Raw genomic sequence first — 26,422 nt, 5'->3', positions numbered from 1 at the left:
TTTAATCTGGCAGGCTGCATGTTATATTTTATAGATAATAGGTCAGTATATAAATATTTCGTATTAAAAAAGACATTAAAAATTCGTATTAATTTCTTCGGCATGAACATAAAATTCGCACTTAGGAGAAGGGATAATACTGAATTTATGAAATTACTTTTTACGAGGAAACGAATTGCTGAAGAGAATATCATGTTTTGAATTCAAATGTTTATTTTGAAAAGATAAAGATAAAGCATAAATATAAATTTTTTAATGTCCTCAAAGGATGTACGGTAGTTAGGTTTCAAAATATCTGCAAGTGAAAGATTCTGAGTATTCAAGCATTTTGCAATTGTATAATGTGAAGAACATGACACTATAGAATAAGAATTACAAATATGTCTAGATTTTGGATATTTATGATAGCCACACTAAATACAGACATTAGTTTCTTAAAATCTAGTTCATCATAAAAAAATCCACTTATTTTATAAAATGGCATTTCCATCATCTTAACATCGTCTTACAAAATATTTATGTTAATGAATTGCCGAAAAACATTGGGCGTGAATAAATACAATTGAAGCTGGAGAAATTAAAATATTTTGCATTGCAGTCGCAGTTAACTAGATATTCAAGAAGAAAATATTGTTAATAATATTAATAATGCAAATGTAGTAAAATAAAAATTACACAGTCAAACAAACAGTTAATGAATTAAAAAGAGTTTGTTAATTTTATTACAGCAACTTTGCTAGATATGTAAAAAATATTCACCCAAGAATTTAAAGAAATAATAACTAAAAAAATGAAGACAATGTTGTCTTTGAATGTGAATGGAAACGCACTAGCAAATAAATAAAGAAATTGAAAACATGCATTATATTTTTCTAAACATGATTCATAACTTGCATCTGTAAAATATCGCAGACTTGATGCTTTTTGTGTTAAGTTGTATAATCCAAAAAAGTCAAAAATTGCAATAATATCATTAAAGAAAATTAATAAATAAAAAAATAAATTAGTTGAAATGGTAGAAGAGCTACTCGTAATGTGAAATGCGGCATTTCTAAAATGAGCAGCTGAATATAAATTTGATTAATGAAACGCACTTTTAGGAGAGTACAAATGTATTCAAAATGATGTACATGTAATTAAAGATCGATAGTGGGTACTCAATTTTGTAAAAAGGATCAGGATTATCTGAGATCGCAATCGGTTGTTTCTGCAGTCTTATTATTAAAGCATTAGCTTTAATCAAAACGTTTTTATGATATTTAATTCCTTATAAATATTGCTTTATTTTTTTTATTTAAAACAAGTGTTTTTAAGAATGGCAACAAAGCTGTTAATTGGTAAATAAAAAGTTATGTTACACCGTCGCGGCCTTTATGCAAAGGTATGAATTCCTTTTTTTAATTAAATAATATTTAGTTGAAAAATACAATTTACAATGAAAAATTTATCTTTCCATCATATATATTCATTAAATAAATTTATTTTGTTGTTATTTTTTATTTATAAAGTTAATTATACAAAGGTTACCCGATAGCAATAACCTTACTGTGGGTAATCTTACTATACGAAAGACATGATTATTCATAAATCCATATATAAAGGGCAGTTGCACTAAAAAGAGCAACTATCTAAGCAAATCTAATTATCAAATTTTTTGCTCCCTTTAATGCGACTGAAATTAACAGTTAATCATATGTGACACGCTCAAAACAATATGTTAATTTTGGATATTTTTACATCTTTACCTTGTATAACTATTAAATAGTTTTTATTTTTCAGATACAACAACAAAGAAAAGAGTTGAAAAGGTTAAAAGGAAAACGTATGTCATTTGCTGCCATCTTAAGAGATATTGGCGACTTTGGCCCTTACCAGAAAATTCTTTTATTGCTCTTTTTCATACCATGCTTCACCGTAATACCGTTTTTCTCCATGCATGTAATCTTCTTGACAGGCATACCAGATCACTGGTGTTATGTACCAGAAGTAGCAAAATCGAATTTGTCTCTCGTTGTACAGAAAACACTCATAAGTCCACCATCAGACCCACATTGTTCGATGTACGATGTCAACTACACTGAGATTTTAATGTCGGAGGAGTCAGATTATAATGAAAATACACCTACGAAATCTTGTGATAAAGGATGGTATTACGAGAAATCAGAATTTGACGAAACAGCAGTTACAAAAGTAAGATTGCTTCTAGATATAGATAATCTAAAGAACTGACAAAAAGTTTGATTCTGATTTTAAAAATTAATTGTATAAAAATTTTATTATTAGGAGCATGCTTCTTTTATTAAATTGTAAATTCCTTAATTAAATTTATAATTAGATCATTTAGTTTACCAAGTTTCGATGTGCATTCGCTTTGTTATATAAAAAATGTTATTTTGTTATTTTAATTCTTTCGCTATTCTTGCTTAACATTTATTATGTAACATTAGATACTGCATCTGATATCCTAGTCTTCATTGCTTGGTTATCAAGAAATGATATAGTATATATATATATATATATATATCCATAAAAGTGTTTTAATTTCCCTTGGGTTGAGTTGATATGAGAAAAAGCATAAGGCTTCTTGTGATTTCTTGAAATGACCGGTTATATTTCAAGAAATCACAAGAAGCCTTGTGTTTTTTCTCTTATTAACTGAATTTTGTTGAACATAAAAATTTCCTTCAACCTTACATGTATGGCTTAGCTGTGCCATTTGTTCACTGATACGAAAAAGAACAGAATTATACAATTACAAAATTTTTGTAATATTATCTTCAACGATTATTCGTAATAACATCTTGTAATTAGGGAATGGCTATGGATACACCCTATTTATTTAGTTATTTATTCATTTGCGAATAATCTATTTCATACCAGAATGAACTACCAAATCTAGCCAGAAGGAAATAATATCACTTTCATTTAGCATCTGAATTCGCATATGTCGTCAACTTGTGTATTTTAATTAATTACCTGACTGTTATTTAAGTTTCTCTTTTACCTGATACAAACTTTAATTTCCTCAAATTCAATACCTTACCGCAATAAAGTTACATATACCAATTTAAATTTGGGGCCCATTGTGAATACTTGGAACTTTAAGAACAATTCTTCTGCCTGTTGAAATAATTGCTCAAATTTTACTTAGCAATATCATCCTAGAGTTTTAATTTAATTGGGGGGGGGGTAATTTTTAAATAATTCATTTAAAATCCTTTTTTTATTTTAAACATTACAGTCATTCTGATTCAGCATTATCAGAGAAAATTTAATTATTACTTAAACTATTTAGTTTTTTTAATTTCTAATAATTTATTTAAATTATTTGTTAAATCATTTTTATGAGCAAATATGTACACAAATATGTTAGTACATATTTGTTGGTCAATATGGCTGGTACATTGATTGGTATATGGGTAAATCTTTATACATAAAAGAACATACTACACTGCAGAAAGTAGTATTAAAATCTTTTTCGAATTTTCACAGTTCGTGCTTTTAATTACTCAGGACTATTACACCTAAATTTGAAAATCGTTTTGATTCTGAAATCTGCATTTGCAGATATTTTAGGGAGAGAAATATGGCAAATTCAGTTTTTCCCCATAGTTGCAATATATAGTCGAGAAAGTTCATTGAGTAGGTATTACTATATTCTGCTACACTTCCATTACGAATGACTTTCGGAATCCTCAATAGTCAGTAATTCTTTAGAAATCTAAAAAAAAATTTGCAACAAAATATGTAAATATTCTCTGTAAAGATTTTTATAAAATAATTTATTCTATTTCAGTGGAACTTGGTATGCAAAGACGATCATTACGTGCCTCTCATTCTTGCTACTACATTCATTGGAAATTTCATAGGTGCACAGTTCTTCTCATCTTTAGCCAATAAGTAAGAATTTATTTCTCTAGATTTACAATTTGTACTTCATTCGATTTCTGAAATTTTAGCGAGGTCAATATCTTTTCAAATGAAAATGTTTTACGACAATGCCAGTTTAAGCAAATACAAATCTAGAAAATGTTTTCTACAAATTATTGTAAGAAAGGTGTTCTGGTGAGAAAAACTACATTGTACTTATTTATTTGTAGATATTTGAAACGAAAATTTCTCAAATGATAGATTGATAGAAAAAAAAATTCTCTAGTTCTTCATCATTCATAACTAGGAAGCTCTGATCTAGTTAACTGGGATTTTTACTTTCTCGTATATGTAGTATAAAGAAAGTATAGTAACCGTCAAAAAATTCGAATGCGAATTTTGACTAACCTCCCTAAGTTCGAAAAATATATTTTTAGAAAATGTCCGTCTGTCTATCTGCGTCAAAGATTACTCAGAAATGCTTTGAGCTAGGACAGCGTTTCTCAACCCTTCAGTATTCGTGGCCGAGTTTTCAATCATAATTTTCATCTCGTCCCCCCCCCCGCTTACAATAAAAAGTATACAACAATAATGTATATTGAGTATTTTGTATTGTTTTTAAATTATTTTTAACTCACTGCCAAAACAAGAGTAAAAGCGAGCCAACGTTGGCGAGAAACCACATCTGGCATTTTGCAAAGCGGGCAGTGAACAGATGAAGCTAATGAAAGCGGGTAAAATTTAAATATTATGTTTGAAATGAAAGCAAGACAGGGAGATAACGTTAAAAGAATATGGAAGTAGAAAAATTCGTTAATTAAAGCTAACCTAGACGGGGTGAGCTAAATTTAGAAACTGGGAATACATTTTTTCGAATAATAAAAGAAATAAAACAGAAGCATGACTAAACAAAAGAGAAAAAAATAAGCAATGTTTGTGGAAGAGAATCCACACGACCGATGCCGTCTCGAGCATGCGCAGATGTTTTCTCATAAGAAGAAGGGAAATGTTTGATACCGCAAGTTTCAATTCCAGCCAGTCTCATTCGAGTCGATTAAGCGGAAGTAAGCGAGCATTAGACGACAGTCAAGCATCAATAAGTACACAGACGAGCGTGGTTCCGAAAATAAAATCAAGAAAATATTCTAAAGATTGCTTAAATTTTGGATTTACCAGTACTGAAGTAAATGAAGAAGAAAGGCCCCTGTGCATCATTTGCTCAAAAATGTTGATCACAGGCAGCATGAAACCTAATAAACTTAAACGACATTTGGAAACGCTTCATAGTGAGTAAGTCAACAAACCCAGAGAATTCTTCGAATTAAAAGTAGAATCATATAAAAAGCAAAAATCATTTTTTAAAGAAATTTTGTCTATGAATAAAAAATGCTTTAATTGCATCTTACAAAGCTTCATATAAAATAGCCAGATGTAAAAAACCTCACACCATTGGTGAAGAGCTTATTTTGTCAGCAGCAATTGTGATTGTAGAAACTATGTTTGGAGATAATTTTTCAAAACAATTGCAGTCCGTACCTGTTTCAAATGATGCTGTTGCTCGTCGAATTGGTGATATAGCTGAAGATGTACAGTGTCAGCTTTTTTCGAAGTTGCGTGACAAATTGTTTTCAATAGAGCTTGATGAAGCAACAGATAGTAATAAAGATGCTCATTTAATTGCCTATGTTCGATTTTGTGATAATATGTCAGAAGTAGAACTACTTTTCTGCAAACCAATAGTACTCAAAACAACGGCCCTCGCATTATTTGCTATTTTAAAGGATTTTGTGAACGAGGTAAACATAGAATGGAAAAAGTGAGTCGGAATATGCACCGATGGTGCTCATTCAATGTCCGGAAGATTCCAATGTTTACAAGCACTTGTAAAACAAAAATCGCCTCAGTGCGTCTGTACATATTGCATGATCCACAGAGAAGCTTTGGCTTTGAAAGAAATGAGTCCTGGTCAGAATATTGTGTTAACTACAGCTGTAACCGTAGTAAATTATATAAAAATGAGACCCCCTGAAATCGAGAATCTTTGTAAAGTCATGGGTTCAGCACATTCAGCTTTACTATTTTATTGCTAGGCAAGATGGTTATCAGCTAGCTAGTTATTGCTAGGCAAGATGGGAAATTTTTGCAACGTGTTTATGAATTAATAGAAGAAAGCGAAATTTTCCTAGAAGAAGAAAACATACCGGAGGCCGAGAATTTTCGCGATGGTTTATTTGTGATGAAATTGAGCTACTTGGTCGACATATTCGAGTAATTAAATAACTTGAATCTTCAACTCCAATTAGCAAATACACATATGTTGGATAGGAATGATAAAGTCAATGCTTTTTGTGGAAAATTGGAATTGTGGAGTAGAAATTTAAAGCAAAGAAATCTAAAAAGAAAGAATCTAACAAAGAAATCTAAATCTAAAGATTGTACTTAAACTTACAAGGCTGAAGAAGAACATGTAAAAGTTGTTTTTGTAACAACTGAAAATCATCTAGCCATGTTGGCAAAGAATTTTAAAAAGTATTTTCTTGCTGAAGACAAACTGATAGCAAGTTACGAGTGAGTTAGGGATCCATTTCATAAGACTCCTGAAGGACTCTCAATTGATGAGAAAGAAAAATTCACGGCAAGTGGCGAAACTAGACGACAATTTAGTAATAAATCACTATTTGAATTTTGGGCAGGAGTAGAGGATGATTTTAATTGCACTAAAAGCAAGGGCATTTCGCATTCTATTACCATTTTCAACATCCTACCTTTGTGAAACTGTATTTTCTGCTGTGGCTACTTTGAAGACAAAATATAGATCTCTGCAGAACTAATTCTAATATTAAGAACTAATTCTAATAACTATTTCTAATATTAAGCTTTCCTTCGAAAAATTTTTCTCTACAAGACAGGCCCCAGGAAGTCACTAATAATTATTTAATTTGTTTTAATTTAGTATGTTTTGATTAAGTAAGTTGTTTTATTTTAATAAGTTATCAAATATGTCGAAATGTATTTTGTTTTCTATGAGTATGGGTGCTTTCCTTTCAGTCAGCTAATCAATTTTTTTTAAATAATTTTTTTCTTGGATATTCTCGCCCTCCCTCTAGTGTGTTCGCGCCCCCCTAGGGGGTCGCGCCCCACAGGTTGAGAATCGCTGAGCTAGGTGGTTGAAATTTGGTACCCGGTACACTCTCCTCTATGAAGCTATGCATCGCATGATCCTCTATTTACTGTCGTTCATTATAGATAAATATTTAAATTACACTTTCTTTTTTAAATAACCCTTTATTAGAATCATTCAAAAATATTCCTAAGTTAAATCTAAGCGACATTGACGTTTTTAAAATTATAATACATTGAGTCGTCGCTAAATTATTCATTAAAGCATTTTCTTATAATGCATCTATACAAATATGCCGAAGAAAATTCGTGGCTAAAAGAACACAATGTAATGAGGCTGGACAATTTCTTTTAAAATTTAAGAGTTCATTCTTGTAATAAGTCAAAACATTAAGTGCAATCTTGAAAACCATTTTCGAATGTCAATCATATTTCTCTAACGTTAATGCATTTGTTTCTATCTAAAAAGGCTGCAAACATTCCGCAACAAATAACGCAAAAATGAAATAAAATAAAAAATTTACTTTTACATTTGCACATAAGATTAGCGTTTACATTTACATTTACATGTAAATTTAACGTCTTGTTTTTAGACCAAATGCGTCTTGCGCATCTAATTTAAATGGAGCAAATTGTCGCACTATGTGGTATACAACTTATGCTCTTCAAATCTAACTCTTATGATGTGTTCGCATTTTTACATTATTAAATTTGTATTTTACTTTATTACATTTATATTTTATATTATTACATTTACATTTACACGTTAGTAGTGTGATGCCAAATAGATCACCGCCCCCAAAAGGGCTCTAAGGAATATTTTATTAAAATTGGTTTTCACTCAGTAGAGCGTTTTAATTTGTTTTTGAGAATCTCATTAAAAAAATACGAAAATCCAGAAATTGCTGAAATGTAAAATGTAAATATAATAATGTAAAAATCCAGACACATGTAAGATGTTAAATTTCAGGAGGGAAAGTTATATATTACAGAATGCATCATTTTGTTCAGTTTATATTAAATTCACCAAGGCGCATCTAATCTAAAAACAAGACACTTATTACATGATAATGACATCACATTCGCTTAACACCTTTTTTACTGATTCACAGAAATTGAATATTTGTGTTCTTTAAAAATTAAAATCGGCTTCCAAGCAACAGATCTTTCTAGAAAACAATCTTATTTTCCACTCCAAATCTTTTCCATTGTGGACTGAATGATATTTCTAGAAAACTTTTTCTTTCAGGATAGGCCGAATAACTACATTCAAAATAACTGCACTTATTATAACAGTAGCTGATATTGGATCATCTCTCAGCACCACTTTCTGGATGGTCATCTTTCTTCGGATAATACAAGGAACGGCAATATCAACGATTTACTCGACACCTTACGCTTTGCGTGAGTATGATTTCCGTCAGAATATTTCTATCGATAATTTTTAGTTTATTAACCAGATTATGAAAACGAGTATCTATCCAAAGTCTGCATCTAGGGTTCAAAATACTATAACTCTACAACTGTTGATTGCAGAAAAATGTCTTGAAACAGAAGATTGTCAAGTTTCTTTTTACATTGCGTTGAGAGGTAGGTCTCCTAAGAGACCTTTAAATAGTACCTAATCAGATGCCATTTAAAATCGAAGAATACATTGAGGAGATTTTTTTCAGGCACAACATCATCACTGAAATATGTTTAAAAACTATCGGTAATTGATTATTCTTTCAATTACAATCTAACGGAGATGGTTTTGTATTACAACAGATAGAGATGAAGCATCCCTAATTTGTAAGCTAAGCGCATTAGGACTCAATTTTTTTATAATTCAGTCAGGGATACCTCATTTTCTTCTACTAAATATCAGTATTTTTTTTTTTTTTTCGCTTGGGAGTTTGTTAAGGTTAATGTCTATGTCTAATGTTAATTTTTAAACTAGGCAGGCGTATTGGGGCTCAAACTTTTTATAATTCATTCGTGAATACCTCATTTTCTATAACTAAATATCAATAATTTTTGTTTTGTGCTTCGTTAATGTTTATAACAATGACATGGAGACCAACTAGCAAAGGGTTATAAATACCCCTTCAGGGTTATAAATACCCCTTCAGGGTTATAAATATCCCTACAGGGTTATAATACCCCAAAAACATAAAATATTAGTGCGAAAAGACCATCTTTATGCCACTTAAGACAAATATAATTAAAAGGAGAAGGAATAATACAATCACTGGGCGCTCTTTAGCCTTTTCAAACGACTGTTAATGATTAGGAAGAAAATTATTAGGATATAATGTTCTGGGTGCCACTAACTTTCACAACCCAACTGGTTTTCTATACCATTTCTCCTCGTAAATTTGGTTTAAAAGCATGGGTCAAAATTTGAGTCACAATTGATATAAACAAAATTATATCAGTCATGCTCTAGAAGGAAATAGATCGAACTAAAAGCATTAGTTACTGTACCAAAATTTGAGTACAACATGAATCTTTTACAATTTATCCAGCAGCTCTGTGGCGAATTCTAGAAATGAAGGGTTTGTTTGTTTGTTTTTTCAAATTGGTTGGAAAAATTTAAAGCATTCTGTTTCCGCATCATTTGCATTCTTTCTTATTATCCAAGATTTTATAAATATAAAAAATTTGAAGAATATTTTTTAATCAGTCTTCTTTTTCCTGAAAGCAAATAGTTTATGTATTTCCAATTTTTCTCATTATATAACATTGAATACAATTGCATTGAAGGTAGGTGTAATTGTTACGCAGCTTGTATGATCACTAAAGGTATCCACACGCCTAATTAAACACACCGTGAAATGTTAGATTTCAGGAACATAAGTTGTATATTACAGAGTGCATCATTTTGTTTGGTTTAGATTAGATGCGTCTTGGGGCATGTAATCTAAATCACCATCGGTTACTAATAACTATCATTCATAATAATTGAAAATTTTAATACAGTCCAATTTTCTATCAATCTTTTTATTTGGATAATAAATATCATTATTCTTTTTTTTTATTCGACAATAATCAGATTTTTTTATTTTTAGATACAGATATTTATCAGATTTTACTCCATTCTAATTTAGAATTCCTTAAATATTGTTACATCTTATGCTATCTTCCAACCATGAAACAAACCACAAACGATGCTGAAGAATTCTTGGTTTAGAAATAATTTAATTTACAGTAAAAAGTCGCAACTTCAAAAGTGTTCAGAAGTACGCATATATGACTCCAAAAAGTCGCAAAAACACGAATAACTGCACGGACCACAGATTTCGCTGTGTCGCGTTCGATTACTCAACCTATTCTGAAATTGTGGAGCAGCTATACACTTTTATAGCATGGTAATATGAGAGCTCGAACACTCTGAAGGTTTCCTCGTAATCGTGAGTCAAGTTCCAAGATCTCACATATTCCAAATAAATATTTGACCATCTAGTCGCCAAGATGTTGCTAAGTTTCGGGACCTCACATTTTCCAAATAAGTATTTCGTCGTCTAATTGCAGATGCTGTTTTGTCTGAATCACCGTAACTATCATGACACAGCAACAACTCTTTTCTTTTGGACACAAATAGATATTTACTTCCAAATTTAATGACACCAGTTCATGCTCAAATTACATATATCAAGTGCAATGCTCAAATTTAGCATTGGGACCGTTATGTATTTTATATTTTTTGATTGTAATATTAGGACATTGCATAGCATAAGGCATTGTACAATTAAATGCCAGGAGTTATATTTACTGCCACAAGTCTTAACATCAAATAGAAAAATTCTATTTCTTAACATTCCCAGGAAACTTGTGGATCTGTTAAAATGAATTTCATTTAGTTTCGGTATAATTAGATTTGAATCAGTTACTTCCTTAAATATTGATATTTTAAGTTAATAAAGCAACGGAAATTGCATAATGCATCATTTTAGTCGTTAAAAGAACCCTTCCTGGCTCATATCAAGCAATCTAAAAACATTTGATTTAGGACAGAATTTAGTTTTAACCTGTTAACTGAGTATGACGAAATATTTCAATGCGAAACGAGTTGAATATGTTAATTACCCAGTTAACAGGTTAAGTTTTTGCTAGATTATGATAAATGATTGGTAAAAACTTTACTTCATCATTAGTTCTAGAATTGGTGCGCCCTGATCTGAGGACTTGGATGAATGAAGTTTCATCAATATCTTGGACGGCAGGCTTGTGTCTTGTCCCTATGCTCGCATGGATGACTCGGAACTGGGTGGCTCTATCTGGAGTTAATTCAGTCTGCGCTTTTGTTCTTTTCTTATGTTCTCAGTAAGAAAAATATTTTTTAATTATTTCTATAATCGATGACAATTTCAATCAAGTTGAAACCAGTGGGAGTGGTATCCACAAAACATTCTCGTTTACTCTCTAATAAAGATGTTATCCCAGAGAATTCTTACATGTGTAACATTCCCCGTTTCCCAGTACTCATAAGACATTTACAGCCAGCTGTGTAATCACTGTTACTTACTAAACTCCTCGAGATAGCCAGATGGTGGATCTTTTCACCTGAGTGGTCTCGCATCTGTTCATTAGCGACTACAGTGAAAAACCACAAGTGGGAATTCCTCATCCAAGAGATATTGAGATTTCCTTCAAAGCGAAAGGGGTGTCCATACATCTGGATGCTAAATGTTTCTCATTGTGAAAGGTCTATGATAACTCCGTGTTCCAGAATAGTCAGTTATGAAAGGTGCATCACACAAAGGACCTTCCCACGACCGACTGGCGCCGTTGAGAGAGCATATTGCTGAACTTCGATTGGCCGAAAGGGAGCTCAAATGACCAATGTAAATTAAGAGGCGGAGATTGTCGCCGAAATAAAGTGCGGAGATTTTTTTTAGGAGGAGAAGAAATGAATTGCATGGGGACTGTTGGACTACGCCCACGAGTTCGGAGTCCAAGAATCAGCTGAGTTTCAAGAAAATCCTTCGACTTCGACTTTGTGTCTCCTACTACAGGTGTAAATAACTATTTATTTAACCAAGATTAGAACAAGTTGTTCTTTTGTATATATAGGGCTGTAAAATAAAGAATTGTCTGGAAATTCTGCTTCGTTATTTGATCAGTCTAGATCAAGACATTATACATGGCATTGGTGATAATAGTAACGAATATCATCCGTCTAGACCAAAGCGTTTTGGAGTTATCTCTGTCACAGAAAGATAGATGGTCATTTTCCAAAAGTATGTTTTTCGAACTCAGAGAGATCTCAGTGCAGAAGTTTGGAGATGGGGTATCAGCTCAGTTGTTGTCCTCGTCATCTAACCAAGAGTTCTAATCAAAATTACGATGTCCGTCCCAAAATAGCCCTAGCGTTGCTTTAAAATGGGACGTTAATATAACTTTATTAACTTGATATTCATTGAAGATTATTCATAATAATTCAAGCAAAGCAACAACAAAAAAATGACAGAATAATGAATTTTTGCTTTCATTATTTCGCGTTTCTTGTCAATTTCTTCTATTTTGATGTTTTTTAATTCTACAGAATTAATTTTTCATGGAAATTAAACTTAAAACAATTATAGATACATTTGTTTTTCAGAATAATAAACAAGTCTTTATATTGTTAAGCATTGAATTACTCTTCCGAATGGCAAGGGGTAAAAACTTAAGTGCCTGATTCAGCACAAAAATAGTGTTGTATATTTTTACGATTCGGTCCAATATTCTGAACGCAGAAAAAATATTGCGAAGATATAGTAACTATATTGTAGAGTATCTTCTGCTATTTGGAAAGAAAATAATTTTTCAAAGTTGAAATCACATATATATTTTTGTAACTTTAAGATAACTTCACAACTGTAATTTTAGGAGTATTCCAGAATCTCCGTTGTGGTTAATATCTCAGAAGAGGTTTGTGAAAGCCACTGATGTCCTGAAAATGATTGGCAAATTCAACAGAGATTCACTCCCTGAAGATAATCAGTTATTGCAAAGAGTGAAGGTGAGGATACAACTCCTGTAAATAGTTATAGTAAACTGTTATTAACTCTTTCAAATATACGCGGCTAAAAATGAACTTTAGAAGTATAAGATATTATTGCATACAAGAAGCAGAAAGAAAATTATTGTCGATAAGCCGAAAGAAAGGCTAATTTCCAGTTTAAGAATAATTATTTATCAACTTGCATTACATAAAAGTAAAATATTGTAAAAACTTTGGTAAGCTTTTTTGCAAAGTTATTATTATTTTTTTTTAATTTAATGTTCTTATTTTTTGAACAGGTTTCTTTATAAAACAATAAGAATTTGGTTTCTAGGTCTATTTTTTGGGAAGTTACATTGATTTTTATTTTTCACTAGCCGCCTTTGGCGACCAGCCGGTTCGCCAATCTTAATGTTCGTTAACATTTTAATAATTAAATATTTTAGGCAATTCCAACTTTAATAGATTCTTCATCAAAATATTTTAAAACTTCAAATTTTGATAGTCATATAATTCACTCATAATATTATAAAGGCCTTCAGTCATAACGTGATATGTATCTCTCTCATTTTCTGTTACCCCTCGTAGAATTTATGCTTTAAATTAAAGAGTAAATGATTAATCTGCAATTAATATAATAATATTTTTTACTGAAACAAAGCATTTTTTTTAATAATATGATTACTGATAATAGTCACTGAGCGTTTAAACTTTATGGGCACTAAAGAATATCTTTCTTAATTTATGTAATATCGCAAGAATTTGTCAACAAAATTTTCTCAGATTCATCATGAACAGATCGATTAATGAACAATGTTTCATTTTAAATGCATTAAACACTAAGAAATTAAAATGAATCGTTTAAAATAATCGGTCTAAAACAGGTTTATAAAAACTACTTAAAAAACGATGTACTTAAAACTATAAGCATATACAAAAAAATATATAACTAACATAAATACAATTTAATTACAAAAACATGCAACTAACCTAAAAACAATTTAAATCATTGAAAACAGGTTAAAAAAACTACTTTAAAAACGATGTACTTAAAACTATAAGCATATACAAAAAATATATAACTAACATAAATACAATTTACTTACAAAAGCATGCAACTAACCTAAAAATAATTTAAATCATTCGTTGAAAGTGGTTGTCATGACAACAATCAGAACAATGCGCGTGCGTGAATTTTCTTCGCCAGTTAGGTAACGCAAATGCGTGAATTTTTCTACGCCAGTTGGGGTAACGCTATGCAGATTATACATTTTTAATTTCCTTTATTCTGTGTTATTTTAATTCAAAAGTACTTCAGAATGAATCTGAAACATGGATTAATTAACAATGTTTAATTTTAAATGCATAAAACATTAAGAAAATAAACAGAATCGTTTAAAATAATCCACCGAAAAATATTAACCTTAGCCTCATTACTGTTGGGAGAAAAAAGAAACTGAAGCCTTACTCATTTGGCGGTGGGGAAAATGGAAGATTTTTTTTGGCGGAAAAGTTGGCGGTGGGGAAAATGGAAGATTTTTTTGGCGGGAAAGTTAGTTTTTAATTAATAATTAAAATTCTAATTAAAATTTCAAAAAAAGGGACCCCAGGTGCACATTCCCGACCTCTAAGGTATACATGTACCAAATTTGATAGCTGTATGTCAAATGACCTGGCCTGTAGAGCGCCAACACACACACACACACACATTGAGCTTTATTATAAGTATAGATATAGATTTAGATAAGTTTTTAATGTTATTTTGCATCTTCAGATGCATTTCCCCAAATTCTAATCTTAGATAGAATTTTCTTATGAAAAATCTCATAAATGAAACTCTAATTCATATATATATATATATATTTTTTTTTTTTTTTTTTCAAATTTGGTATAATAATACCTCAATATGTTCTGTAGTTCCTGAACTGGAGAATAAGTAAACTGTTCATTTAGAAATATTTTCTAGTACTTTTGTGCTTCACAATGCAAAAAAATTGTGTTATTTATCATTTGAACCCAAATATTTAAAGATTGGATACAAATACAGCTTATTTTTTTAGTTCAGGAACTAGATGATATATTTCTTAAGCTATCTGCTAACTTTTAAGTAAATCATCCGATAAACCTCTCAACTAGAAGATTTTTGCTTTATACCTCTTTTTAACATAAAACCCCTTTTTTTTTCAATTTCTTTTTTAATTGCGACTTAAATGGTATATTTTGGTTTCATAGATCTTTTGTCAATCTTTTTTTATGCAAAATTCAAAAATATAACTATTTTCGAATGTTTTTGAAAAAAATTCACTCCGAACGAAGTCACATACCTTAATTAAAACATGTTGTTGTTTCTGATCCCAGGTGGTATAGCTGGGCTATACTACCAACATGAAATCAAAGATCTCTAAAAAGTCCAAAAACAATAGCGGATCTCTTAAAATCTCAAAAATCGTAAAATTCAAACATTTAAGAATATAATTGGGAGAGGCTTGGTCCGCCTTGCACCTAAGACATTCCTCCTTCCATGTTGGAAGGTGAGGAATTTGGTGTGTCCACTCAAAAAGAGAGAGAGAGCCGTTTGCTGTTTTCTAGAAATATTCAAACGGTGACACCAACCGGGACTCTTACCAAAATATCAAGGGTGAGAAGGTAGGACTCTCCAATGTGCACTAGACTCTATCTTTTTGATAGAGGTAATTAAAACATTCACTATTGAAACAATACAAGGGTCAGTGAAAGAGTATTTCGTATGTTTGGACCGTTGTTGAATGAGAAGTATGACACTTAGATTGGCCACTCTAGATCAAAGAAGGGACATTTGACTCTCGATAAATTTTAGATGGTATATAACATTACCAAATTTTACTATTTTCTTTGGTATTTTCCCACCAGATGTTTCGTTCCGTGGAGGTACATCTCAATTGATTTTAAATTGGACGAGGTTTGGTTTTTGTATGCCCTTAGATCATATGTAAATGGATCTTCTGTGACCTTGGAATTTCAAGTCACATTCCTCCGATCTCTGAGACAAAACTAGGCTACAAGGTCACTGTGGCCTCATGCTACTGATGTTCTTAAGTTGATACAAACAATGGCAATTAAATGAATTGAGAAATATTGTACAAAAACTCAACCCACCGCCGTGAGGAAAGAATTGCATAAGAAAATTACCGCTAAGGCTGGTGACTCAACAATTATATAAGCCTCTGTGACTGGTTTGTCAAGGCATTTGGCTTATATGGCTAATAAGAATATGAAAAAAATGCACCGTCTTACATAATATTTAATTTAGTCTCGTTTCGTGAGATAATTCCGGTTTGAAACCACACGAAGAATATTCTAAGATTAACTTCGACATTTTGAAGCTTCGAGCCATCTTGATATCAACCAAACTTCAAATATTCGAAACTGCTATATTTCTATCTGTCAAAAGATTGACAAATAGCATTTTTTTTCAACAAGTTCCTGAAATTTTATTTTGCTTTGAATTTACTCTTCAGTTTTTGGATACTGATTATAAATTTTCTTAGCTGTGCTCAAGTTAGTTATAAATAGTATTTAATTTAGGATTTTGGAGATGAATATCAGAGAGCTGTGGAAGATCAAACGGTGAACTCTCCTAGAGATTTTTTCATTTACCCTATACTTAGAAAAAGATGTGCTCTTGTTGCTTTGATCTGGTAAGTTACACTGCAAAAACACTACTGCGGTCGAATATATATAACTGATAACAATATTTTTAACCAGAAAAAAAGTATAAAAAATTATTCTTAAACTTCTAATCTTAAAAGATTAATTTGAATTGTGAATAACTGTTTAATTTATAATTGCGGATTTATAATCTGATCGAGGGAATGGAATAATTTTTTAAAATAAATAAAGAAAGAAGTATAATATTATGAAAATCATTGGAATTTCCGAAACAGACTGACGCTTTTTAAACTGGTATTATAAAAAAAAGCGACAACGTTATTTGAATTGTCCATGTAAAAAATTAATGTGTGAAGTCAAAAATGTTAAAAATATTCCTAACTTAGCAAACGTCAACAGTTGGCGACACTTAGGATCAAGTAGCTGTCAATGACAACAAAAACTATTGGAAATCCAATAAAAATAACTTAACGTATAAAACAAATAATTGTATGAGCAGTGGTATCTCACTGAAGTTCCATTGGTGTAGGGGGAAAAGTGAATTCAAGTTATAAGTTAATAAATTCACAGATTTCATTTTTTATTACAATCCTTAATGTCTGGGATTTATTAATCTGGACCAAACAGTTTTGGGCAAGATATGCGCAGGCCTCATCGGAATGGTATGGTCTCTTTCATCGAAACATTATTCAGCAAGAGAACCATAAAAAAACTTTCTCGTTTTTATTCAACAGAGGAATCAAAACTTTCTTTCTTATTCACAAATTAGGCTCTCCACCCCACCCCGTATAAAATTATGGCCCTTGTGGTAAGATCGCAGATACCTTACATGGCATTGTCAAACAATTCTTACGTAATACAGATATTTGTCTTGAATCTAGCATTTTTATTAAATCTATTGGGCGAATATGTATTTTTTCCGACTGATCGAAATTAAAATTTAATTGAAACTACAGTTGTAAAAATTACAAAAACAGTATACCAAATTAATTTGATTTACGTCATTGTGGCTCTGAGTTATTGCGTTAATATGCATGCGAATTACAGAATGTCAAACCTTTGACAGAATTGGTTCGAAATTCGATACAATCTATATTTTAAATGCTAAACATAAGTATCAAATTTTATCTATCAAGCTCTTTGCGTTTTGTATTTATCGAGCTTATCTGTATTCGAGATGAATAGACTTCTTCTGAATGGATTTCGTTCAAAATTTGTTAGTAATCTACAAACTTTCTGTAAAAACGCCATAAATTGAATTTCATCCGTCTTGCTTACAGCGTTTTTGAGTTATCATGTATACCTGCAAACATAATTCCAAAAATTTGTTTTTCGACCTCAGATAGATCTGAAAAGTGAACATTCTTCAACATCTCGATTTCGAATATTTTTGACAATTGCAATGCTTTCTCTATGAGAGAAAATAAAAATGTGTTGTGCGAGCGCTAGGGCTTACTGTCCAATAGTATAGCTGGTAGAATTTATATTTTATCGGAATTGAGATAACAGTGGATATAACAATTGAGATAATTATTCATATAGTCGTGTGTGGTTCATCTAAAGCAAAACTGCATTACTTGATGTTGATGAATTTAACATCTTCTGTGTAATATTCGGTTTTCTGTTCCTGTTTAAATCAGGATATATCAGTTTTATAAAATTGATAAATCCAACATAGGGAGAAAAACTGTTAGAGAATCTGTCTTTCACATATTGCTGAGTCAATAGTCTATATTATTTCGTGCATGATTTTACAAATAGCAAAATTTATATTTCTTTCCCTTCTACATTCCCAAATCTAAAAAATATAGAAGCTCTATTTTAAATTATACTTATGAAACATAGAACATCCTGATTGGTTCGTTATGCTCACAAAGTGATAAAATTAATTGATGCATAAAATTATCGAAAGTCTAATCATCAAGATTTTATTTTAAGATATCTCTAGGAAATAGAGAGGCCAGTTGACCATTAATGACGTATCATGCTTTCAAATGAAATCAATTAAGTGATTATGATTGAGGCTATAATATGATTTTTCCCATTACAAATGTACGATAAAATGTATTTTTGATATTTCTTTCGAAAACTGGGATTGGTAGGAAATAAGCAACCATTCCAGTAGAAGCAAGCGACCTGCGTTTATGTTTAGGTTGTTTGGTTTCCCTTATTGTTTTAAATATATGGTTGACATACGGATATCCCACTAATAATATATATAAATTCTATATTTTAATTGGGAATGTTTGGAAACGAGAAGAATTCTTTAAAAGGCCTTAACAAACTAGTGATTTGCTGGCGTTTAAGAGTACAAGTGCAATTATTTTTCCCCCTCTTCCACGTAGGTTACTGAATAGCGTGCCGTACTTCGGACTCCAGATGAACACAAGGTACCTGGAGGGAAATAAATTCGTCAACTTTTTTTTAGCATCTATCGTGGAAGTGCCAGCTCACTTTGCAACCTGGATTTGTTTGGCACGCTACGGTAGAAGGGGCTGTCTCCTCAGCACATTTGTTACTGCTTCCATTTCATGTTTCTTGCCATTTCCCTTCCAGAGTGAGTGATTTCTTCGTTTCTAATTTCAAACATTTAGCAAAATGCTGCAAGATTTTGCTAAATGTAGCGTTCTTAATAGAGCGCTGTGAAAGTACTTACTTATTATTAAAATGAGTGAATCAAACAAATTTATTACTAGTAAATCTGAATAGAGTTTACATCTTAGACAACATAAATATTTGAAGTCAGGGGCATCTCGTGTATAGGCCCAGACACCAAATTTTTCAATATAAAATTGATCAATTTATTTAATTATGCACTTAATATTTAAACCCTTCATTTACGTTCTAACGTAGTTTACAAACTATTGTTTTAAATTTAATACAAAAAATAAAAATCGCAATGCTTGGAGAGGGAATCACAGCCGTTGATGATGGTAATCTGTGAAGGCGTAACTTTACCCTCATAGTTAGTTTCTCCTTCCTTTGATGCATAGAAGCCAGTTTTCAAAACTGCCTTTCAATACGAAGATAAGTCCAATAAGTATTTGCCTTCAGTTCTTATAATTTATTGAAGGAACAATTCGAAATTTACAACCTTTTTCAACAAAGATTTTTTTTTTTCCAATGCACTTGGTCATTTGCTAACTAACTTTCTGATACCCTTAGAAATAACTGCTTTCGATAAAGCAGCAAACTAATACTGTGCAGACTAACTGCATATAGTTTTTCTGTAAAAAAAAAAATAATAAAGCTACATATTCTAATATATAAAGAAGTGTGCTTATATTATTCAAAACTCAATAGCATTTGAACACAAACTATATAATAGCACAAATCGCAAGGCCTAACAAGGATCGGCTGGTTTAAAACAAACTTCATCGCTGCTGTCCGCCTTTTATAGTCTGGCGACGTAAGCGATTGAAATTTCTGGTTATCCCTTCGTATCTTGAGAACCAAGTTTTAATGACCTCGCACATCCCAAATATGCATTTGGCACCAAATTCCCAAAAACTTCAAAATCGTCACAACGGCATACACTGTCTATTTCAGCATTTGATTGGAGGTAAATCGACGGCCACTTGAAGCAGTTTTTAGTGAATGCATCAAATACACGATAAACTGTAAGGACGAAACCGAAACTATATGTGAGGTGCTCAAGAATTTCGAAATGCAAATTCTGATAAGTATGAGCAATGTAGGCGATATATATATATATATGATTTGGTGTTTGCTCAAGACTTTGAAATGATTAGTCCACATATTATCTCTCTTTTCAGTGCACTAAAATCTTCTGTAAGTTTCATTTCCTTGTACATCTTCATATTCCAAATATAGAAAGCTATCTTTTTTTTTTGGGGGGGGGGGGTCATGAAAACGGGAAGACGAGCAGTCATATTAATTTCCCAACAACGCAAAACGAACTGAAACGAAAACTCTGGAAGCGAAGAAACTGGCGACTTTCAGTATTTGGCGAATGCGCGAAGCATTACAGTATACAAATGATTATAGCTAAAGTGACAGATATTTATTGATACACCTTGAAAAAAGAGCTACTATTGATTGAAATTTTCAATTTCTACAGTTACAGCTTAAATTTTAACTGCAAACAATGTCTCTTCAGCGGGATAAATTTTTCACGATGCTAAAATTTTAAAATAAATAAATGGAGTATTGGTGAATGACAAATAAAAAAAACTGATTTACAATAGTTGTTTTTTATAGCTAAATATCAACTAGTTTTTTCTAACCTAAATTATTTTTCCAATAATTTTAAGCTTATAATCATTGGAAAGTATTAATTGAGAAGTCGCTGTGATATAAAGATTCATTAATTTGTTTCTTATAAAAAAAGTCGCATTGAGAATTAACATTCAGATATTTTTACTGAAATTTTATGGAAATGCTATTTATTTCAAGTAAAGTTTCAGAATTTTTATTAAGTCTGATATAAAACAATATACATAAAAATATTCCAACTTTCAAAAAACGCCTGAAGATATGGTTTATATTTTTTAAGCTCTATTCTTCACTAAGATTTATGAATGTCTATTTCAGCTTATAAAGCGGTTCATGTGCTAGTAACCTTTATTGTAAAAGGCTGCACCAGTTCAGCATACATAACACTTTATATCCAAGGACCAGAACTGTTTCCACTAATTTTGAGAGCAGCTGGAATAGGAATGTGTTGTACAGTTGGATCAATTGGTGGAATTATAGCGCCATATGCGGTTTATTTGGTAAGTATTTAGCTGTTCAAAGATAAATTGAACGAGAAGCCAACCCATATAAATTTATAGACCTCTCCTTCATTTCTCTATGCACGACGTTCTACACTCGATTCAAAAAGAAACCAGAGAGCGTGGTTTCCCCGAAATTTTCTCTTATATTTTTTAATAAATGTATTTATATATTAACCCATGCTTTTGGCGAATAATGGCTAATCAAACATATTAACATGCAATATTTTGCATTTTTATTGGTGATTAATCGCTGAGATACAATTAATAAAAATAACCAAAACACCGAATATGTATTTTGGAAGCCTTTTCTTCGACCAATTAAAATAAAACTATAATTGTAGTCACATACTAAATTTTATATATTTAAGTTATTTCATTTACAAACTTGTGAAAATACAGATCGACAGATTGTCAACTCCTTGATAGATTTGATTCTAAATTTCGTAGGAATTAAACTTTAGATGTTAAATCTCTATGCTAAACTTTATTCTTCTGGCTCTCCTTATTTTATAGCTATCGTATCAATTTAGGGCCGCAGTGGCTTTTTGGTAAGGTTTCGGTTCGAAGCCGGAGGTTTCATTTTCGTTACCCGATTCCACCGAAGAACCGTCATGTAAGCGGATCTTGTGCAGGTTAAATTCGTCTGGGTCAAACGTCCTCCCACTGGTATGGTGTGATGTAGAGAGAGGGTGACAGCTCAGGTGTCGTCCTCGTCATCTGACCGCGGTTCAAAATTACGAAGTCCGTCCCAAAAATAGCCCTAGTGTAGCTTTAAAACGGCACGTTAATATAACTAAACTATCATATCAATTTATAATCAGACAGTTAAATTTTCTCTAAATGGATTTCTTTCACAATTTATCAGAAATCTACAGATTTGGTGCAAAGACCATATGCCAAATTTCATTGTTGGTCAAAACATTTTTGAGCTATCATGTTCACAAATAGACAGACGAACAGAGAGTAAACATTATTCCAAAAATGTATTTTTCGAACTCAAGAAAGTTTTTAACATGTAGATTCGTCAAAATTTCTAGCTCAAATTTTGTGACGATTGTAATACTTTCTCTATATTATACTTCGGAAGCGAGAGAAAAAAATTATAAAAATTTATTGTAATGTTACAAACTTACCAGAGTATTTTTTTGTATTTATTTTACCTGATGAAAATAATATATCTAATTAAAAATTAAGAAATATACATACAATTACATAATTTTTTCTGCCACTAAGCACTAGATAAATTATAATAAAATTTTCAGCAAACTTGCAGATGCCATAATGAAACCAGTATAAGTGATATCCCCAAACCTTTATCTCTAATAAAAGTCTATTCTATTCCCCCGCAAAAAATTCTAGACTTTGGATTAAGACCGCGAATGCCTTGCTTGATTTAGGCGAACGGTAATTGCGAAATATTGATATGTGACGTGAATATTTTTACTAAATCTATCATGTGATCTTTGGCGTTTTTAAGTGATTAATTCCTGGCATGGTATTAATAATAACCAAAAATCGAATTTATGTTTTAGACGCGATTTTTTCCAACTGATTATAGCCAAAATGTGACACGGTATTTATTATAATTGTTGCTACAAAATCACATAGCAAATTTGATATATTTATGCCATTGAAGTTATGTTTATTATCATTTTGAGTTATCACGATTGCATATATACAGATAGACAGACGGACAATGTCTTGTTGCATATGCACAAAAATTGATAAGTATCTACACTATAAATGCTAAATCTGTGTACGGAATTTTATCCATGTACGTTAGTTTGAAAAAATACATTTTTCAAACATCCGGACGGACGGACTTCCTAAGAAGAGATTTTACTCAAAATTTCATAGAATCTACAAATTTGGTGTAAAGACTAAATATCAAATTTCATCCATCCAGCTTAAAAGAGTTTCGAGTTATTATCTATGTCATAAACAGATATACATAATGCTAAAAATATATTTTTCGAATTCAGGGTGTTCTAAAACGTGGAGATTAAACTAAACTAAACTAAACTAAGCTAGCCATAACTAAAAGACACAATATGATCCAAAAATAATGCTACAAGAAAGTTTTTTAAAAGCTTTAAAAAAGAATTAAATTTGTTTGAAATTTTCATGAAAAAAATCGAGCTGTAAAAAAGAATTTCGCATTTTTTTTTTAATTCTTAAAAATAAATTTAATTCCAATGTCTCTCTTGCAGTATAAATACGCCGATTATGCACCATTCCTTGTGTTCTCAGCAGCAATGGCTATAGCTGCCTTTTGTGCCAGTTGCTTGCCAGAAACGGTTGGGAGAAATCTTCCTGTGAGTGCCATCGAAGCTGAAAATTTCGAGAGAGACTGGAAGTATTTTGACTGTGCAGGGTAAGATCGCAAATGATTTCATAGTAATCAAAAATATTCCAAACATCTTTGTAAATCAAGAAGTGAAGGGAAAAAAAAACCAAGCTGAAGTGGTTTCCCTAAAGCTTCCTCGCATACTCTCTAATACTGTTCAGCAACGGATTATAAAACCCTCCGCGCTTTAGCGCATGCATTAGGATGGGTTTAATCCATCAAAATAGGGGTGAAAGGAAAGATAAAAGGAGGAGATGTTTACATTTACTAGTATCTAATAGGGGAAATCCAAGGTCAAAGGGAATTCCGGAAATGAACTCATCGTTCCGCGTTCCACCCCTTAATCAGATGGAGTCGTCTCAGAATCCATTCACGAACAGTAAACTTGTCATGCAAGATAACACCTTACATGGCATTGGCGTAAATAGTTACGAAATATTAACTTTTGGCGTAAATTTAATATTTTTATTGAATCTATCATGTCATACCTGGCAAGTCATTAAGCGATTAATCCCTGGCATGCAGTTAATGTATACGAAAATTGAATTTGTGTTTTAGATACATTTTTCACAACTGATTTAAACAAAAATTTGACACAAAACTGCATTTATAGTCATAAAATCTCGTACCAAATTTGATATATTGAAGTCATTGCATTTTTGAATCATCGAATCGGTCTTTTCTGAAAGTAAAGACCGACAGATGATGAATTCCTTGATGATATAATAATGTACAGTGAAATAGCATGCTTTCGATCTCCCTCGGAAACGGAGGATGGAGGGTACATATTTATTATTACATAAAAAATTTTGAAATCGGTCCAGTAATTGGAACGATATATTCTGGGAATTCTGTCGCGAGATTTTCCCATACAGAATATGCTGTAAAGTAGAGCTATTTCCAATTCTTTCAAAAATGGGAAAAAGGCGACTATTGATGACATTTCTAGAGATCATAAACTTTCATATAAAACAAAAATTGGCGCAATCGGATCGGTGACTGGCTCTGCGCGCCTGAATCATGAGTTTTTCCTTATTATTTTTAATATTTTGATTAACTGACCTGATTATTTTTGTTCCACTATAGAAATTAATCTAAGGAGATTAACCTACAGTAATTAATGTTAAATTTGTTTTTGAAAATATCGAATACATGTATTTGGAGTTACATATAAATCCTTTTTCTTTTTTTCCCCATCACAGATACAGAAGAATTACTATACAAGATACAGCTGATGATAAAGGCATAAAAATGTTATAATAATTATCGATTAATTATGTACAGGGTGGTTATAATTAAACTTCCCTTATAAACAGCAATCATGCAAAGCATACGAGTTGCAATGAAATTTGGTATATAAACTATACACGAGATGCGCTCACGGAATCTCGAAAAAAGAAAAAAATCCACCATAAGGCACTTTTCGGGAAAATCATTAATTTTAACACAATAAACGACCAAAACGGAATACATAAACAATATTAACATTTATTGACTAGTTTCTGATCACCTTGACATCGAACCACATTAAGTAAAGGTAAGGGGAAAATAACAGAACTCGGTTTGAGGAGGGGGGGGGGGAACAGTTCAGTGTGCAGAAACAAGAACAGATTTGGACGAAATTGCACAAGAGAAGCAGTTGTTAATCATATCCAGGACGATGTAGGAAAGGGTGCTCCATGTGACCACCCTCATTTACCTGCAAAATTTCAAGTCGGTGGACAGTGTGTTCAACAGCAGATAGTAACTGATCAGTTGTGATGCTTCGCACATGAAGCGTTATGGAGTTCTTTAAGTCATTCAACTTCGCAACAAGATACCATCATCACATTACAGCCAGTAACATCGACATAAAACATGACAACGACTGCAAACGTTTCTTACCCTAACCTGTTTTGCATAAAGCTTCCTCTTCTTCGCAAGCATGCAGATCTTGACACTTTTTCCTAGATCTGATTTTCCCAGTTTTACATTTTATTACTCATAATTCTTGTTCTGGATTGTTAATATTTTTTTCTGTATTCCGTTTTGATCGTTTATTGTGTTAAATTTAATGTTTTTCCGGAAAAAGCGCCCTCTGGTGGACATTTTGGAACCCCCCCCCCCCCGAAATTTCTTGAGCCCATCTCGTGTATAGTCTATACACTAAATTTTGCTACATTCCTTTCATCCGCGTTGTAAGATGCTGTTTATAGAGGAAGTTTAATTATAACCACCCCGTACATATGATAGATGCCAAAAATAAGACAATGGCTGGAGAGCTAGAAAAACTGGTTACAGGAAGACTGTTTGTCAAAAATCAATTTAAATCCACAGAATGTCAAATATTAAATTAAATAATTTCACATAAGTGCATTCAATCAATGTTTTCGTGATCTCCAAATCTCCTCTTTGAATTAAGCATCTGCAAAGGTGTTTACATTTTGGTTACGAATGAATATAAATAATTCTCTATTTTACCAAATTTTTCAAGATAAGATGGTTAAGAATATTTTAAAAAATATTAATTTAGTTTTTCTTACACATGAGACAATAAAACATTTGGATATTAATGTTAGAACTTCTTTTTTCAGTTGTCCGAAAGTCGATAAAGTACCATTAAATCAAGAAGCAGTTTTCCCCCTTCATGAAACAGAAGAGTACAGAAGACGTTCAACAATCCATAAGGCTTTTACAGCATTATTTAATAACAAATCAGAGACGGCTATCTTAATGAGAAATACTTTGTAA

The 26,422-nt window shown here is 31.6% G+C and overlaps 1 protein-coding gene across 1 annotated transcript; it reads left to right on the top strand.

Annotated features, from left to right (window-relative positions):
* The first annotated feature begins 1,012 nt into the window (after nt 1-1,012).
* Nucleotides 1,013-26,422, top strand: LOC129975422 (beta-alanine transporter-like). The gene is made up of 11 exons (XM_056088485.1): nt 1,013-1,030; nt 1,780-2,190; nt 3,797-3,900; nt 8,240-8,394; nt 11,127-11,295; nt 12,844-12,976; nt 16,523-16,635; nt 18,952-19,163; nt 21,161-21,342; nt 23,556-23,719; nt 26,266-26,422. Exons 1-11 carry the CDS (start codon nt 1,013-1,015, stop codon nt 26,420-26,422), a joined length of 1,818 nt encoding a protein of 605 aa, XP_055944460.1.

Source organism: Argiope bruennichi, chromosome 7, assembly GCF_947563725.1.
Source record: "Argiope bruennichi chromosome 7, qqArgBrue1.1, whole genome shotgun sequence".
Lineage (NCBI taxonomy): Eukaryota > Metazoa > Arthropoda > Arachnida > Araneae > Araneidae > Argiope > Argiope bruennichi.
This window is presented reverse-complemented; position numbering and strand designations above follow the sequence as displayed.

What these genes read in the sequence shown, in the direction of transcription:
- LOC129975422 (XM_056088485.1), top strand. An exon ending in GCTCTTGTTGCTTTGATCTG is followed by an intron (nt 16,636 to 18,951) that starts GTAAGTTACACT and finishes TCTTCCACGTAG; the next exon opens with GTTACTGAATAGCGTGCCGT. An exon ending in CTTGCCATTTCCCTTCCAGA is followed by an intron (nt 19,164 to 21,160) that starts GTGAGTGATTTC and finishes TGTCTATTTCAG; the next exon opens with CTTATAAAGCGGTTCATGTG.